General features: G+C 32.2%; 1 protein-coding gene and 1 non-coding gene across 2 annotated transcripts; both read left to right on the top strand.

Annotated features, from left to right (window-relative positions):
- Positions 1 to 6,787: 6,787 nt before the first annotated feature.
- TRNAS-GCU (transfer RNA serine (anticodon GCU)) lies at positions 6,788 to 6,869 on the top strand. The gene has a single exon. It is a non-coding gene; the product is annotated as a tRNA-Ser (tRNA).
- Positions 6,870 to 12,446: 5,577 nt separating this feature from the next.
- LOC145563528 (beta-glucosidase 6-like) lies at positions 12,447 to 18,919 on the top strand. Its single transcript, XM_081623975.1, has 12 exons — positions 12,447 to 12,914; positions 15,075 to 15,141; positions 16,327 to 16,385; positions 16,479 to 16,554; positions 16,653 to 16,724; positions 16,813 to 16,900; positions 17,039 to 17,294; positions 17,432 to 17,547; positions 17,650 to 17,873; positions 17,971 to 18,108; positions 18,439 to 18,547; positions 18,664 to 18,919. Exons 1-12 carry the CDS (start codon positions 12,762 to 12,764, stop codon positions 18,833 to 18,835), a joined length of 1,530 nt encoding a protein of 509 aa, XP_081480101.1. The 5' UTR covers positions 12,447 to 12,761; the 3' UTR covers positions 18,836 to 18,919.
- Positions 18,920 to 19,581: the final 662 nt, after the last annotated feature.

Genomic DNA, 19,581 nt, shown 5'->3' with positions numbered 1-19,581 from the left:
TGAACTAAAGGAAGAAATTAGCTAAAGGAGGAATAATCTACAAGTTTAGAAGCAAATGTTGCTACTTCACAAGTAGAATCTACAAGTTTGGAAGCAAAAGTTGCAACTTTACAAATAGAACCAGTATTTCACCACTAATAATTGGCTAGAATTAAATAAATGTTATTCATTCTTGCCATTATCAAAACACCATTCAATGTTAGTAATGACTAAACATCGAAGATTCAAAAACGTAGAATAAATGTTATTCTATGCTTCTTTGAGTCATAATGTGTTTTGAATTGCTAAATAGGTTTAAAGTTCTATATGATAGAAATAGTTAAACCATTTCTATATATATATATATAAGTTGTCTCTAAAATGTCAATTAATTCGAATAAAAATGAAAATTGCATGCGGAAGATCCAAAGGGATGGACTTTCAATATCATTGAATTATGAATCCATTGATATATGTAAATATCATTCTAATTTGAAACTTTGACAAAGTCACCATTTAGAAAAATGATGATGCGAACTCAAGGTCGAATACATATCGATGTAAGAAAACCAAAGGTTCAAAGGCTAGAGACAGACAATGAAACTTCATTTGTGATACGATCACTATTTATGCATAGTTGAAGCATGGAAGTGAAAATTTTGAAAAGTTCAAAATGTTCAGTATGAAGTTCAGTATCAACTTGACAAGATAATGATTACGACACTACAATATGATTGTAATTGTGAAAATTTAAGTCGAGACATGTACTTGGCAACACATTCAAAGTATTGCGATATGATCGTAATAATGAGAATTTAAGCCAAGACCTTGATAAACATCCAAGAGTTGTGAAAACGTTTTACAACAAATTCCAAAAGCAAACCTTGTGAAGTGTTTATGGAGGAAGCTATCAATCTATATGAGATATATTTTGATAATGGATGTAAATTACCTATCTTCCAACCATTGTTCAAGGGATATACTTTTAAGAAAAGCTACAAAACTAAACAAACTACATACGTCAAATCAAATGTAGCAAAGGCTTCATATGTGATATGGATAAGAAAAGTTCTTATAAAGTCTTTCTACAAAATAAGGAATAAAAGTTGTATTAAAACGTTTAATGCACGTTCTATTCCTATATAGAGCACGGGGTACTACTACACAACCATACTTAGCAGAAACTGTTTGTTGCTCAAGTAGGTGCCCTTATGGAAAGTGTTCCAAAAGGTCAAGTGGGAGTAGTGTAAATCTCGAAAGAGTTCGAGAAAAGCAACAAACAAACATGGTTCAAAACCATGGTTGGTTCACCCTATGCTAAATATGCCTCCTCAAAAGGCAAGTGGGAGTATAAGAATCTCGAAAAGTTCGAGAGCCTTGAAAGAGTTCAAGAAAAGTGATTTCGAAAATCTCGAAGAAATTTGAGAAGTTATCGAATAACAGCAACAATATGAGCATGATTCACCTCATGTTACAAATGACAACGCGTGGTCTCATTAAGTGTAATGGGATTAATAACCATGTGTCGAAGGTAGTACATTCCAAGTGCACATCCTCTATTGCCGTTTCTCATTGAAAACTAAACAAAGTTGTTGTATGAGTTTCAATTGTTGCGTAAAACCCACAAGGATGACTAACATATGTAAAACTTAGTCAAAGAAATACGATTTCATATTGACTAAGAGTTCTAAAATATTTATTTTGGAACATGATGATTATGCAAGTAATAAAGATGATTTGACAAGTTATGACTCCAAGTGGTTTAAAAACCATGAATCTGAAATAGATCCTAAGTCTGTAAGCAAGTGTATGACACTTGAATAATTTGCCTAAATTGGGTGAAACCCATTGTAAGAAAAGCAGACAAGAAAGAAAAATGTTTTCTAACTAAAGCAAAGACTTGTTAAAGGATTCAACTAATTCATAGTATGACTATGATTACGATGAAACCTTTACATGTTTCAAAGATCTATTAAAGATATTTAGTGATTTCTACCTTATAAGATTTGGTAGATGGATTTCAAAACACTTTCTTGAAATTGTTCATGAAATAAGATTTGTATATGATACAATCAAAAGTTTGGAGATACAATAATCCTAGGGATGCATAAAAGATCCATAATGGATTGAAGTTAGCATCAGGGAGTTAATGTTCTTAATTTTGTGAGATAATCAAATCGTTTGATGTTCTCGTAAAATGAAGAAAAGGTCTTGTATGTACAAGATGTTTAGTGGGAGCTATGAAGTCTTCTTAGTCTAGTACAGAATGCAATTATTGAAGGATCAAGTAATGGTTAATGCATTTTGTATGAAAATCTTGAAGAAGAAGATGAGTACATTTGGGATTCAAGATCTATATACATAGGTCTCGAAGGATGTTTGAGTTTTGGTTAAGAAACTTATATTGATAAGATTCTTAAAAGGTTCAACATTATATTGAAAAGAGTCTCAATCCCATGTGACATGGCACGTTGCTTAATGATTCAATACCTTGAGAAAGGTTGATGAAATTAAGACTTTGAGTGATGACCCTTATGCAATTCGCAAAGGATGCATCATGCATGCCATGGACTTTACTCGTCTATTTGATTCACGTGCTCTAAGAACAAGTGATGATAGATTTCAATCGAAATCCAATGTGACGTTGGAATACAAATTAGAAATTCCTAAGTTCCTTGCGAAAGGGCGAAGGAAAATTCTTAGTGTATGGAGATGAAAATGATTATAAAGTTTAAAAATTGCAAAGTTCATGTTTATGAGAATGCCTCATGAACTCTACTTCTGAACCCCTTCCATGACCAAGGTATGAGAGTCATACTAAGGTTCTTGGATTGAAGCAAGTTATGTAATTTTAGTTGTGTATGTTTTGAAAAAGCATATTACAAAAGTAAATACATTAGCTTGAAGAATTATGTTTATCAATTGAAACAAAGTTTCAATCTTATTTAATCGTGGTTTCAAGATTAAATAAAATGTCCAAAATAATTATGAATTGATGGGCTCACTAGGTTGATGACCTTTAGAATGAAACCCCACAGGTGAACTAAATTCATATATTATTTAAGTTCCTAGTTCAGAATCATTAAACTGGACATAAATGATTTCCAATAATGGACTAGCATGTTAAGATTGATTGGATAGCGCAGTTTCATGGGCTATAGGAGCGTAGTGATGCTCGGTCAATCACATGGATATGCATGAATGATGCATGATCGAACTATAGACCTACTTTGAAGTTCAAGTATAGAGCTTCCGGATATATTAGTGGATTCCTTTGACATGAGTGGAACATTGATCTCATTCAATGATTGTTTTAACTGTGGTACATTCAAACGTCTGGCCGTAACTGGAGATTATAAAGGATGTTTCCCGGTTACTTCATGAGTTGAGTGGGAGCTTTGGTTGCCATAAGATTGGATTGAGTCTACCTATTTAATTAGGAATGTGTCTTGGCCCCTTGAAGAGGGAGAATTCAGAAAATGCATGGCCGTGCTCAAATGGATTACATTGTAACCATTTGTTTTGTAATTCTAACTCAGATTTCAAGAAAAGATTTGTAGATTAATATGATCACGACATAAGATGCAATCATATTATCAAATCGACACACATTGACTTAAGGAATTTGAATATTGCGCACTTGTCTCAGACAAGTGGGAGATTGAAGGAGTTATGTCTTCGATAAGTGCAATTACTAGATATATCAAGGATCACTATTATAGAGATAATAAGTTCGTTCTTTTGGGGCGTCATCCTCTATTGCTAGACTATGAGAGATGATCTTTGGACTAGTCAAATAGTTCAAAGCCCTTTAGAATGGATCCTATATTGGTCACACAACAAGGGTATTGGGTTAAGCAAGTAAGAGGCCCATTAATGGGCCTCATGAGCAATTAACTAATCATGAATTGGATTGGGCTAGCATAGTTAGATTGGAACTAGGTTTTGGGCTTTTGACATGGGCTCTTATTTAGAGATGAGATCTATAAATAAGATCCATGCCTAGGGTTTGCAGTAAGCAGTCATAATTCACACACAGTGAATTTTGACATCAAGGCAACCAATCCCAAAACCCTAATTCTCTCTCTAAATCACGGCTCTCCCTCTCCCCTCACGTATGTACGGCCGCCCCATAGGTGGTGGTTCGTGGTGGTTATCGTGGTGGTTATTGGTTAGTTTGTCGCTCTTCTCCGTAGAAGGTCAATTGAAGGTTTCAATTGCAACTAACTAGCATTAGTGGAGGTCTTAACTTGTGCCCGTGGACCAAGTAGAGGAATCACGCTTGGGGTTCTTTATCTCCCTTTGTTCTTGCTCGATCACACGTGGAATCACGCTTCAAAGGTACAATTATTTGTTCTTTATGTGTTATGCATTAGATCCTTGGATTAGGTACTGTATGAATATGATTCATGTTTATTTCCGCTGCGTAGTACCTATAAACTCCTACAGTGGTATCAGTTAGCCTATTGCATTTACGCATATTGCCAATAATTCTTTGATAATCCACAATTTTAATTCAATTAGGAGGGAGAATAATTTAATTAGGGGTCAATTATTATATTAAATGTGATTTAACTCTTGGAATTGATTAAATGTGATTTTAATATCAATGACGTGAAAGGTACTCATCACTGTGATTTAACCCAGTGATGAGTACCTTTCACGTCATTGATATTGAGTAAGGTGAAATGTTGAAGAGTCTCGTGATGCATCTGTTTTCTAAAATGTTTTAAGAAAAATAATTCTTTCTGTTTTCGAAAATATTTCTTTTCGTACTCTATTTATGGAAAATGTCCAGTCCAGTTTAGTTTGGTCCATGATAAGGGTCCAATAATAGTGTAGTTGGATTGGGCTAGAAAATAGCTTTCCAACGATATATTATAAGCCTAATTCCGATGAATAATGAGGAAGTTATGGCCAAAATACTAAATTGGGCCTGAAACGAGTTTTATATACGGCCCAATGATCAAGTGGAGGGCCCATTAATTATCATTCCTAAGGTCATTAGGATTGATTTTAATTTTCTAGAATAATCTAGAAGGTTATTTTAAGTTGTAGTGGGATTAGGATTAATAATTATATCTTTTGGAAAATAGAGAATTTTATTTGGAATAAAGCAAGTGCTAAATCTGATTTTAAAAGATAATTACGGACTTTGATTATTCTAATTAGATTGAGGATTTCGCACGGATTTTAGATAACGCGTTCTCCATCGCGAAACGACAGGACCCATCGCGTCACGATGGAGCATGTCGCGCCGCGATGGAAGCAGTTTTACTCCGAATCGAATTCGATTTTTTCTGATCGTTTCGAGACTTTTTTCCTTATAAATAGGGTCATATTTCTCCGTTTTCAATCATCAACAATCATCTAATTATCTTCTCTCTCTTAAGCAATAGCTTATTCTTTATCCCTCTTTCTAGCCTTCCCTCTTTCTAGCCTTCCCTTTTTACAAACACAATACCTCATTCACGAGTTCTAGACACACCTAGCCAAGTTCAAAGTTTTCTTCGCCCTAGACGTGAAAAGTTGATAATTTATGAGGGTTTGCTCCCAAATCTCTATTTCAATTATTTAAATTAATCATTTGATTTAATACTTTCCTTTAAGTTACTAACGTGTGTATTGTTTTGATAAAAAGGGATACTAGGCAACAAAGTAAGTTGTTTTATTGCTCTATATCTTTAGGAAGTATGTTTAGATTATTTTAATTCCTATCATGTTAGGATATTATTAGGTTGCTTAATCACGCCCTCTCTTGCAGGATTAAAGGGAATTTGTACTTGAAATCACACTTAATAAGATAATTAATAATTTTGCTTAGGCTAATGTGATTTTAATTCAAATGATCGCCAATAATAGATTTGTTTGTGCATTAATATTCAACCAACATAGATTAAATAGGTTTAAGGTTAACCTATTGATTGTATGTTAGTCAGAAAGCGCACATGAATATGAGAAGAATAAAGTAGAGGCCTATTTTTAGGGCAGATTCAATCTCTTTTAGGTTAGATTTGTACCTTCATCCCCAAATATCCAGTCATGGTTCAGGACTACTATGGAGTTAGCGATCTCTAGGATCGTAAAGGGGTGTAATAACCTTCACCCTGTGAACGGTTTACAAGTTCCTAAAACTTGTTGGCGACTCTTTTGCTCTAACTTCCTTCTCTTTGGACGCCACCATGCTTAAGTGTATGATCACAGTGGGGCTAAAGTGTGGGATGCTTGAAATATTCCCTACAATAATACAGGTTGTGTTTGGTAACTAGCTTATTTGAGCAAAATTAACATGTTTGACCAACATTATCTTATTGACTATTAAATAAGCTAATTCAAGGTGTTTGGTAGGAAGCTTATTTAAAGAGCTTATTCCACTAAATAAGCTCTTTTTCAAAAAGCTCCTTTTAGGAGGTTTTTCAATTAGCCTATTCAATTCTTATGGTGAAATTACACTTATACCCCCATTCAATTATAAATCTTATATGGACTACCTACCCTATAATTATCTTATTGGTCATTTCACATAATCAATCAGCTATTTACCAAACACTTTTTGACAATAAGCTAATAAAATAAGTTAGTCAAGTCAGTTAATACAATCAGGTACTTAAAATCAGCTAACACAATCGGTTTCAGCTTTCAGCTTTTCCCCAAACACGACCACAATCTATCAACTTCTCTAAAGTAATGTTTTTCCTTTTTCTTACCTTAAAAAAATAAAAAATAAATTCAACTTCTCTAAAGCAAGGAGAATTCTTAATCTCTTTATTTTTATTCTAGTAAATCTCACGATACTGGTCATCATCAAGTCGCTTTGGCCGAGTGGTTAAGGCGTGTGCCTGCTAAGTACATGGGGTTTCCCCGCGAGAGTTCGAATCTCTCAGGCGACGTTTTTAAATTTGACGAAGCAGATTTTCCACAATACCCTCCATGCATTGACAGTTTTTAGTTTTTACCGCAGCATTAGCTCAAAAAGATCTACGTCTAAAATGCAATGATCATTAAAAATACAGTGTAAGCAAAATTATTGCCTTTTCTAATAGACTAATAGCTAGTTATAGTTTTACCCTCTATATCACGGAGTATTATTATTATTGACAATAACGTTTTACGATTTTATCTTCTTTATCTAAATAATGAATCACGATAAGATGGAGAAAGTACATTTTGTAAACCTTTTTTTCTTCTTTTTTTTGTTTGTAATAGCAAGTTATGACAGATCTTGCATTCGCGGAGTTATCAACAAGACATCAACAACAAACTCGTAAGTAATCCTACACTCAACGAGTTGGTTACAATTACAAACCCATGTATGCTTTGCCTTGCATGGGTTGCCATAACTCTCAACAAAGCCGACACAACAAGAACATACACGTTGTTAGAGAATCTAACATTAAATTGAATTTCCCTCATTTATATGTGTATATAGTACATATACATTTATATTATTGATGCACAGATTACACAAGCAATCGAGTTGAACAATTTCCTTTCTTCCATACATCTCTTCAATATCTATCAAATTAATTGCTCAACTCTACATGTTTTTGCTTTTGTACAATGGTGATGTTTTTAACAACTTTAATTTAATTTACAAAAATAAAACATTACACGATGGAAGAAGGATGTACTTGTACTATAAATGAAACGTTATGTATATGATATACCCTTTATGACCCCATGCAATTATTTATTTGCTACTTTAAGGATGGAACTATCATTTTGACAAATCTTTTGGTTAGCTAATACGGAGTCAAAATACTAGTATGACATTTATATATATCAAAGGTTGAGACTTGCACGTACGATTTGTTCTTTTGCACATCTTAAAATAATGAAGTTCCTTTGTCAAAAAAAAAAAAAAAAAAAAAAAAAAAAAAAAAAAATTAAATGAAGTGTTTTTTTTTAACTTTGTCAACTTTGTTTCCCTATATCCCTCATTGAGATAATTTTTGTAAGCCAAAAGAAAAACTTATACTTTCTCTGTTTTTTTACACTTAACCCACTTTGACTTTATACTATTTACATCCTTTTCTTTGACCATTTAGTGAATATATATAAGAAAAAACATATTCATTTGGAATTTTATTAAAAACGTTTTAATAAATACTGTACTATCTTACTAAGTAATGTTTATAATTTTTACTTATTGAGAATAAAAGTAATTGATGACTTAATATGATATATATATATATATATATATATATACAACTAGAATGTTTGTAACCGCAACAAGATGCTTCAATTTTCATAATAAATAACCAGTGAGGTTGGGAATATGAAATGAATAGCAAGTAGCCTCCAAATTAAGGTAGACTACCTTTCATATAGCGCCATTAATTAGGGATTACAAGAAGTTTAAACAACTCATGCATAACAACAAAGAAAGAATCACAAGAGAAACCTAAACAAGGATTTTGAAACCATTAAGGCATTAATACAACAATCAGTTCCGCCTCAAGCTCAAAAACAATCTACTCCATATCAAATGCTTTTACTTAACCTCTACTGTAGAAAACAACTAACCATATATCATTCAATGTGCCTTAGGACCTTAGGTTAGCTATTTATTTTTAACTACTACTCGTATGTATCAATTTGTTGTTTATATATACACTGATATACGTATCAATTTTAATGCAATCTGCAATGATTATGTTGTAAGAAACTAAACTTATACTCCGAATAACATATAATCATTGTTACTTATTTTGTAAGCAGGTTTATAACGTGTTTAGCAATTAGTTTTCGGCCACCATTTTTTTGACCCAAATAACGATTGAGTGGTGCATAAGATGATCAAGGCAGATTAGTACTATTTATGACATATTTAATTATAGCCTAATTAAGTTGACAAAAGTCTACTTCCACTTGGATAGTTGGATATTTGCTATTGGATGATTTGGATCTCTAATTCTCCCTCAATGAGTCAAATTATGTATGATCAATAATTATACTACCTCTTTTAATTTTTATGTGCAACTTTGGAATATATATTATTAGTGAGATATAAAATATTCTAAAGTTGCACATAAAAATTAACAGAGGTAGTATTAATTAAAGACTAATAATGGTCCGACACCACAAATGAAACCAAGAGATGTATAAATTGAAGAAATTATCTCAATATATATAACAATAAACTCTATTGTTGTTATGAGATGAATCAGATAATCAGTATTGTCGAAAAATATACGCATGATGTTACATATTCGAAATCCCTTTCCCCGTTTCATTTATAATTTATAATGTTCTTGTGATTAAAAAGGAATTGGATATGTCTCCCGAAGACGCGAAGTATGTATAAGAGTAGCTAGAATGACAAAGCTAACAGCCATCATAATCTTTGTTTCCGTTATTCTTCGTTTCACACTGTAGAGGTAGCGGCTACTATGAAGTCCATGGACAATTGGACAGGCCAATTCCCACCTATAAGTGTAATTTGTCGTCCTACTTTATTCATATATTAATCTTTATTTTCTCAATTGTAAAGAAATAATATTCCCAAACAATACATGTAAGTGTCCCATATTAATATAATACGAAGTATATAAGAAGATAAAGTAGTTTAATACTTTATAGGAAAAATTAGAAATAATAATCCCAACTTTCATCAATTTTGATAGAATAATCCCAACTTTGGATTATACTGGAATAATCCGAATTTTAGGGGGTGTTCTTTTCTTCAATCCCAAATACCGATTACCGGTTGAATGGGTATTTTTTTTTTTGTTAAAGTGACACGTGTCACAAATTAATTGGTTAAAAAAAACAACAACAAAAAAAAAAACAGAAAATCCTTGAATCCGACCACCAACCATGGACGCCGGCCACCAACCATGAAATCCGGCCAGCCAAGAAACACAACCACCATCCACGAAATTCAGCCATCAACCACGAAATCCGGCCACCTCTCACGAAATCCGGCCAAACGTTAACCCCTTTTCATTTTCTCTTTCCTCTCTTTTTCCTAGCCACGAAAGCCGGTCGGCATACCGATCACGAAACTCACTTGACACCACTCCCTTAATCCCGAAATCACCTAAATCACCCTTGAATTTGCGAAACACCCTTGAATTTGCGATTTGGGGTATCGGTGGCTGCGATATAGGGGTTTCGGTGGCTGCGTTTTGGGGTTTCGATGGCTGCGAACTTGGGGTTTTGGTGGTTGCGTGGGGGAATAGGAAGGGGTTTCGGGAAGGGGGGAAACGACGACGCAAGGGTGGGGGATAGGCGGCGGTCCAGAGAGGGGAGAGGTGGCGGTCTGGCTTTGGTGGTGGGGGAAGGGGAAGGGGACGATGGGGGAGGGGGGTTGGCTGGGTTTTCTGATTTTTTGGTTTTTTTTTTGTTTTTTTGTTTTTTTTTTTAATTTTTGAACCAATCAGAGTTTGCCACATGTCAAGTGATCTAATATAGTAGGTTATTGACTTTTGTTGACCGATTTGAGATTGAAAAAAAAGAACACCCCCTAAAGTTCGGATTATTCTAGTATAATCCAAAGTTGGGATTATTCTACAAAAATTGATGAAAGTTTGGATTATTATTTCTAATTTTTCCTACTTTATAAGACTAAGACCCCGTTCACTTCACCTTATTTTTGCTGAATTGAAATTATTTTTACTAAAATAAAATTATATTTGCTGAACTTAAATTATTTTTATTGAACTTAAATTAATTTTACTGAAGTGAAATTAGTTTTACTGATTTTCTATTATAATTCTTCTTTAAGAAAACTAAATTTTACTGAACTAAACTTATTTTTACTGAACTGAAATTAATTTTACTGAACTTAAATTATTTTAACTTAATATTATTTTTTTAAGGTGATGTAAATAGGACCTAAGGGACTACTAAGAGATGAACAAAATTGAAAATTAGAGGTTATAATAAGTACTTTAGTAAAAATAAAATAAAATTAAATCGTTACAATGGCTACCACTTTTGAGTTGAATGCCGTAGGAAAACTTTCCCGTAATTGATCCCAACTAACTTGTCTTATGTATCAAGGATATTACTAAGCATGAAGATTTTGATAATCAAGAATAGATATCAAGGATATTACTAAGCATGAAGATTTTGATAATCAAGAATAGATATTTACCAATACTAGAAGGGGAAAATACCATTATCTTTGACTTGATACAATTGCAATATTAGCAGTAATAACTTTTTTTATTATCAAAATCTTCATGCTCAATAATATCCCTATTAATTTGAGAGTCTGTTTTACTCATTAATTTTTGCTTATTCAATAAATGAGCAGGATATTTTTGCTTATTTATTAAATGAGCAAAAATTAATGAGCAAATTACTTGGGTGTACCGTACATCCGGTCATCCGGGTGTATATAACAAATTCTATAATAATTTTAGTCCATGCAATGTACAAGTCCGTTGTACTCCGTATCATTAAACGGAAGATAGATGGTAGAATTAGATAGAGCCAATAGAGGGTAAAGAGAAGGAGAATTAAAAAAAAAAAAAAAAAAAAAAAAAAAAAAAAAAAAAGAGGCAACTCTATAAAAGGAGAAAAAAAAACAAATGGAAAGCTATATTGGTTTTCATTATTTTTATTCTTTATCTTGAAAAAAAGGAAAAATTAATAGAGTTGACATATAAATTAACCAAATGCAAACATGTTAATTAATACGGATCGGAGTACCATGTTATTTGGATGGTACATGGATTAAACAAAGCCAATGCAAAGTTGCAAATATGCCATATTATTTGGTTAGCACATGAATCAAACAAACCTTCACATTAAAAAAATCATACCCCTTTTGTTTCTAACTAAATTTACTCCGTATCAGTTTGTCTGACATACATGTCAATGTATAATTTTTACCTTTATTAATATCTTTAATTATTTAATAGTAAATTAAAATTTTAAAAAAGTTGATTTATAAGAATATACATCATGAGGCTTGACTAATTAATCTAGAAAAATGTTACACTATACAATTAGTCATCTGTATTATTAAAACTCCTTAGAATAAGTTCAATCATTAATTTAACCCATGATATTTGAAAGGGTTTTTAATTGGTAAATTTGCCGGTCAATTTAAGATAATAGTATTTATTTGACCTACAACGCCTTACAAGTTTAATAAGAAAATCAAACATCATTACTTAAACAGAAAAACTCAACATGACACGATGTTCAAATAATTGAATCACAAATTCTGAAATTCACAATCATATATTCATTTCGATACATTGAGTATACATTTGAACTAAAAACGAAAGTAGTAAAAGCTAAACTTGTAAAAACAAAAACACAGAAAACCCTTAAAACACAAAGTTGATATGCTTGTATAACATGTCTAACAAAATAAAATAGATAACGTGTAAACGTGATCATAGTATTCACACGCATAATCACCTTCATTCCTCAACCCTTTAATTTCTCTCACACTTATAAATTCTCCCACCACTCTTCTTTTCCGTTCCAACTTTTCTCATTTTCTCTCTCCTCTTACAAAATTAAACTCCATTTTAAACGGTTAGTTAAGCACTCACTAATATCATATCATAATCATAATCATAATCATTTCGTTTTTCAATTTTATTTCAACTTTCCAACCACAACTTCATTTACCTTTTATAATTAAATTAGTCAAATTATTCAATCATTTCTCCTTATCCTAGCCTTAATTAATTCCCAAAACCATATTATTAGTGTTACTATATAAGTATATAATATCCCATTATTATTCCATTCTCTTGTTTTATTTCCTCTCAATTTCAAGACTACATACATTCTTTGAATTTCATACAGAAATCATGGTTATGAATCATAAAAACAAGCTAATTATAAGCTTGATTTTTGCATTAATCGTGATTATTAAACCGATAAATTGTGATTGTTCTACAAATGTTAGTAGAAAGAGTTTTCCAAAGGGCTTTGTTTTTGGCACTGCATCTTCTGCCTATCAGGTAAGCTCTCTTTTTTTCCCTTTTTTTTTTTTTTTTTGTTTTTTTTTTCCCTCAAGAATATCGTCACAAGAAATGAAGGAAATTGCTGAATATAGCTAGTTTAGTCATGTGATACGTCTTTGTATGTTTGTAATCTTTTTTTAATACTTTCTTCAAATCTATTATCAACCTTTGTCCATGCAAAATTTCAACTGTTAATATGTTTGAATTTTGCATTGATAACTAAATATCGTAAAACATGATGGATTTGACGTGTCTAATAAAATCCCATGACCACTGAAAAAGTCACTAATATTCAGTGGCGGATCTTGACCAAAAACAATAAAAGGGCCGAAATTTAAATATTTAACGTCTTCCTCAAAAATTAATCACCATGTCCCAATATTTTATAAGTAAATATAGATTATTTTAGTTTATTAACTAATTAATTACAATAATGTACGAGGGTCAGGTCCCGAATGTCCCCGGTAGAAGGTCCCCTCTGCTAATATTACAACAAATTAAAAAAATAAAATAAAATAGGTCGTAGAAAGAAAATTTTTTTTTTTTTTTAAAAAAAAAAAGAAATATGTGGTAGAGAGAATGTAAGATGACAAAGAATAATTAGAGGAGGAAATTAGAAACAAAGGATAGAGGATAGAGGTGCGTGTTTCTTAATGAGACAAAAGCTTTAAAATATTAAAGGAGGAAGTCTTGCGAGTTTTATACCTTGCTTCTAGCTTATTCTAGTTGATGATATAACGGAGAATGCCAATTAAAAGAAACTAAAGCATAAAGCCAAAGGCAAAAAAGCGAATTTTTTAAAACAAATGACATTGATTATTAATTGATAATTATGGTATAATTAGTACGAATTAGTTTAGACTTTTTGTTAAAATATACTTGTATAAGCAGTGTGGAATCCAGAAATATATATATATATATATATATATATATATATATATATATTTTTTATGTATCAATTTTAAGTACTTTGTATGTAAGTGATTTTAATGAAACTTTAAAAAATATAAATTTGACTTAGGGCCTGTTCACTTCAGCTTAATTTCAATTCAGTTCAGATCCAATCAATTCAGTTCAGCTCCTAATTTCTTTCTCATAAAATATTCATTTCAACTCTATTCAGTTCAGTTCAATTCACTTCATTTCTGTTCAGCTCCAATCAGTTCAGTTTAGTTTAGTTCAGTTCCAATTAGTTCAGTTCAGCTCACCTCAGTAAACATGCCCTCATTTTTAAACAATGGAGATGTGGATGTGGATGTGGATGTTCACTTAGAGGGCAAAAAAGCAAAATGGGTCCGACCAAATAATGATAATTAAGTCTAAAATTGTGGTGTAATCTTAGCTTTGTTTAGAAGGAATTCCTTATATAGTCATAAATAGTTCCTTCAAGGCACAATAGCTAAGTTGGTGTATAAGACGTAACGCAGAAATTAGGGTAGTAAGTATTGCCTGAAATAGGTGGTGGAGTACTTGGGGATTATTCATACTACATATGACATATCATACTCTATACAAAATAACGAAGTTGAGTATGGTTTTAGTGTTTGAATGTCTATTACGAGTAATTATTACTCGTATGTTTTTTTAACGAGTATATAGAACGAACCTTGAATAATATATGAAGATTAAAGTCCTATACTTTATACATTTATGTTTAGTACTCCTGTACATTTCAGAATATAAATATTTTATGTTTTATTTCTATAAATATTTTTCAAGGAAAAAAAAAGTGAAGAATATTGCTTTAATCTATTGCACTAGTATAGTGGGGTTGGTAATGAGTTTGGATGGGAAAAAAAGAGGTGAAGAGATGTGAGAAGAAGTCGATGTGGAAGTATGGGCTTTAGCTAGGCCCGTTGTCCACTAACTAATCTCTGTTTCAATCAAAAGTGATAGAGTATAAAACATATTTCCGGATCTCAACCATCAACTTAAGCTTTTAGTTGAGTTGGTCTCCTAACATAGTATTAGAGTAAGTCATAGATTCAAACCTTTAATTTATTTTTTCCATATAACTCATTCGAATAAATAAATACAGTCTATATTGACTATTCTAATTTCTAAGATGCTGCTTTTAGCCATACTGTATTTGGCATTTGACACAAAGTGGATGATTTTAATGAAGTTTGAAATATTGGGTGCATATTAATTTTGCAGTACGAAGGAGCTGTAAAAGAGGACGGCAGGGGACCCTCTGTCTGGGATACATTTGCACACCAATTTGGTAATTTTTTTCGTTTTTTCATACTATATTCGTTACATATTAGTTGCAACTAATAATCTAATATTGGGTGCATATTTGTGAGATAAAAAATATTTCAAAGTTGTAACTAATAATCTAATATATAACAGAGGTAGGGCCTGTTCACATTTACTTAATTTCATTTCAGTTCAGTTCAGTTCAGCTCCAATCTGTTTAGTTTAGTTCAGTTCAGTTCAGCTTCAATCAGTTCAGTTCAGTTCAGCTCCAATCAGTTTAGTTCAGTTCAGCTCCTAATTTCCCTCTCTCATAATATATTCATTTCAGCTCAGCTCAGTTCAGTTCAGCTTTAATCAGTTCAGTTTAGTTCAGCTCCAATCAATTCAGTCAGCTCAATTCAGTAAATGTGAACAGGCCCGTAGTAGTAAAATACATACATATCACAGTATTTAGGCCATTTATTCATTTTTACATTGGCCTATAAAGTCATAATATATAATAATATTCTCTCTTTTAGTTACCTTTTACTAAAAAAAAAAAAAAAAATAAATAAATAAATAAAATGTGGCACTCACATTTTATAGGAGGAGTCGGTGATTTATTTAAGTCTCAAATTTCAAGAATCATGAAATATAAATGATGACTAATCTTAATTTGGGACGTTATTCTCGTATTAGTACCAACGTGACTTTCGTCTAACACACAAAGTCATAACTACATTTTGCAACACTTCTTAGGTTGTTAAGAACTTTGCATGTTCAAAGTTTTCATATCTCCGGGATTTGCTAAACAAGCCAACATGGTTACAAGAATATTGATGTTGTATGGTTGTGTCATTGGAGATACGTGTGGCCGCGTCTCAAATAATTATAGATACGTTTGTGGGGATATTTTGAATAGTTATGGTGATACTTTTTTCTCGTGTACTCAAGATAAATTGTGATAGTATATATATAATGGAGTAAATATATTTTCAGTACAATGCCAAGCTAAGTATCATATAGTCCCATTGAATGAGAGCCATTAGGCAGGCTAGTATTGAGCAATCGAGTCAAAAGACAAGTACAATGCCGTCTATTGAAGTTGTCTCGTACATAATTTAGTCTTTGAACAAGGATAGGCTATTCATAAGATAAGGGGTTTGAACATATAAGATTCAAATTCAATAGTCAATAATCAGGTTAATTAAATTTGTAACTTTTTGTGCAGGAAAAGTCATTGATTTTAGTAACGCTGATGTTGCAAATGATCATTATCATAAATACCTTGTAAGAACTACTCTCACTTTGATGTTCATTGCGTAAATTCAAAATTGTTGTTCTATGTTTTTATATGTAATTAAATTTTATGGACATAAACAGGAAGATGTAAAACTTATGAAGGACATGGGAGTCGATGCATACAGGTTTTCGATATCTTGGACTCGGATATTTCCAAGTAATTCATTGCTCTACTAATGAAACTTCCTTTTGATTAGCAAATATTAGTCCTGGAACCTTAGTGCTAAATCATGCAAAATGTGTTTTGATTAACAGATGGAACTGGCCAGATAAATCAAGCCGGAGTTGATCACTACAATAATCTAATCAATGCATTACTAGCTAATGGTACATTATTATTAATGGATTTTGATAGGATTATCATAGATATCGAATGCTATATATACTGAAAATGTGGTTTAATTATGTGTTATAGGAATTCAACCATATGTGACAATGTACCATTGGGACACTCCTCAAGCCTTGGAGGATGCCTACAAAAGTTGGCTTAGCCCTCAAATCATGTAATTTTCGATCATATATCAACTTGAAGTTCATACATGTTTATGTAAATTTTACAGTAGTCATTTAAAGTATGGTGAGTTTATGTTGATTCAGATCTTTATATGGTGATTTTCTTGGTACGTATATTTTGTTTTCAGAAATGATTTTGGAGTCTACGCGGAGACTCTATATCAGAAGTTTGGGGACAGGGTTAAGCGCTGGATAACACTAAATGAGCCCCATACAGTTGCATCTCAAGGCTATGACATAGGCATTTTCGCTCCAGGGCGATGCTCCATCCTCCTCCATTTGTTTTGCAGGGCAGGGAACTCTGCTACTGAGCCTTATATTGTTGCTCATCACCTGCTACTTGCTCATGCAAATGCAGTCGACATTTATAGGAGAAAGTACCAGGTAAATGTGTACTTCTATTGTGAATTATCTACTGTGTTCTGATGTAAAGATCAGCTTTTAGCAATTTCATGTCCATGTAAATGATGAGTTAACTTGATTCAAGTACTAATGATATGTTTACTACGTGACATTGGCAGCGAAAACAACGCGGATCAATTGGAGCAGCGTTAGATGTGATGTGGTATGAGCCTGAAACCAACACAACAGAAAATATTGAAGCAGCTCAAAGAGCACAGGATTTTCAGCTTGGCTGGTATGATTGATAATCTTTTGGAGTATTATATTTATTCTACCTATAAGTTTTGCTACATTTTCGAATAAAATGAGATAACTAAGTGGAATAAAACATTGTTAGGTTTCTTGATCCATTGATGTTTGGAGACTATCCGGCTTCAATGAGGCAGCGAGTAGGGGACCGTCTGCCAAAATTCACTGCAGCAGAGTCAGCTCTTCTCAAAGGGTCTCTAGATTTTGTTGGCATAAATCATTACACTACTTATTATGCAAGGAACAACAAGACTAGTATTATTGGGATTCTGCTCAATGATGCTCTTGCTGATTCTGGCACTGTGACTTCGCGTAAATCTTTCTTGAACTCTACTTAACCAATTTATGCTGCTACTTGATCTGACTATATTAGAATTTCAACCTTTTGTGTTTTTTTGTTCATTTTCAGCATTTGGTCATGACGGGAAACCTATTGGAGAGAGGGCTAATTCGATATGGCTGTACATTGTACCTCGAGGAATGAGAGAATTGATGAATTATATCAAGAACAAATATGGAAATCCCATGGTCATCATAACTGAAAATGGTATGTACATACTAAAACTAGCATTTTAAATCTGCTATTGTACTGTAACAAAATAGTTGGCCTCAATGTAAGCATACATACAATAATCTACTATATATGTGTTACAGTCCTCTGTAACATCGATCATACTATAACATGATGTAACTCTTATAAGATAGAGTGTGCGGGCTGCTCAAGTGGTTGGAGCTACCCTCGGACCCCTGAGATTGGCCAGGGAGTCAAGTACTCGCCGTTGTCAAATAACCAATATTTATCTCAGTGTATCAGAACATACTGCTACACCACTTAGAATTCTGAAATATAGTGCACTTAAAATCTGAATTGTTGCAGGGATGGATGATGGTAACAATATATTCAGATCCTTGAATGACTCGCTTAAAGACGAGAAAAGAATTCGATACTACACCGGCTATCTTGAAAATTTGGCTGCAGCTATCAAGTAAGTGACAATGATCCAAGGAAGTAGTACATACATGATGTTATTTATTAGCTAGTTCTTATATATACAATTCGGATCGAATCACTTACAAGGTTGATTGTTTGTCAAAAATGCAGGGAAGATGGGTGTAATGTGAAAGGATACTTTGCATGGTCATTTCTGGATAACTGGGAATGGGCAGCAGGATATACTTCTAGATTTGGTCTTTATTATGTGGATTACCAGAACAATCAAAAGAGATATGCTAAGAATTCTGTTCAATGGTTTAAGAACTTCTTAGCTTGTTGAACCATTCTTTGTACATATTAATTTGGACTGAAAAGTGAATTTGAAACTGTGAAATAATGAAATGAAATATTGAAAAGAAACAACAAAGGGTGTTTATGTGTAATGTATGATCTGTGCACCAGGGTGCACCATGCACATGGTGCACCCGTTTAATTAAAAAAAAAAAAAAAAAAAAAGGCAGAAAGAACATTCAATTGTTTGAAAAAGAATATTAAGGAGTTTGAAAAAGAACATGCTTATGTTTGACAAAGAACATGCATTACAAAATAACAGAAAGACATTACAAAAAGAACGTGATAAAAATTTCATTAAAATTTCATGCAAAATTACAAATTAACGGAAAAAACTTTACCAAAGATAATATTTCTCCAAAAATGGTTTTTTTTTTTCTCCAAAAATTCAACTTTCCATAATATTTTAGTTTTCTCTCTCTAAAATTATTTTCAACTAAAAATAATTCAAGATTTCATTTTTAAATTAAATTTCAAAATTCAAAATTCATATAAAATATGTCAAAAGAACATAAGTTATAATGTAAAGAACATATAATTCATGCACAAAGAATACACTGATCAAATTCAAAGAACATACAATAATAGAAAAACATAATTAAATATGATATATGATAACAAAAAAAAAAAAGGATTTGTCATGTGCATCACTCATTACCTCAAAGAATATACGAGCCAAATTGAAAGAACATACTTTATATCATTGAAACCCAAAAAATATGTTTAATCAACATA

The sequence above is a fragment of the Chenopodium album genome, chromosome 10, assembly GCF_948465745.1.
Source record: "Chenopodium album chromosome 10, dcCheAlbu1.1, whole genome shotgun sequence".
Classification (NCBI taxonomy): Eukaryota; Viridiplantae; Streptophyta; class Magnoliopsida; order Caryophyllales; family Amaranthaceae; genus Chenopodium; species Chenopodium album.
This window is presented reverse-complemented; position numbering and strand designations above follow the sequence as displayed.

Excerpts from the sequence above, each read along its gene's own strand:
- LOC145563528 (XM_081623975.1), top strand. The coding sequence starts at position 12,762 with ATGGTTATGAATCATAAAAACAAGCTAATTATAAGCTTGATTTTTGCA. Across the intron at positions 16,386-16,478 it reads ATCATTATCATAAATACCTT|GAAGATGTAAAACTTATGAA; the intron begins GTAAGAACTACT and ends GGACATAAACAG. Across the intron at positions 16,901-17,038 it reads TGGCTTAGCCCTCAAATCAT|AAATGATTTTGGAGTCTACG; the intron begins GTAATTTTCGAT and ends TTTTGTTTTCAG.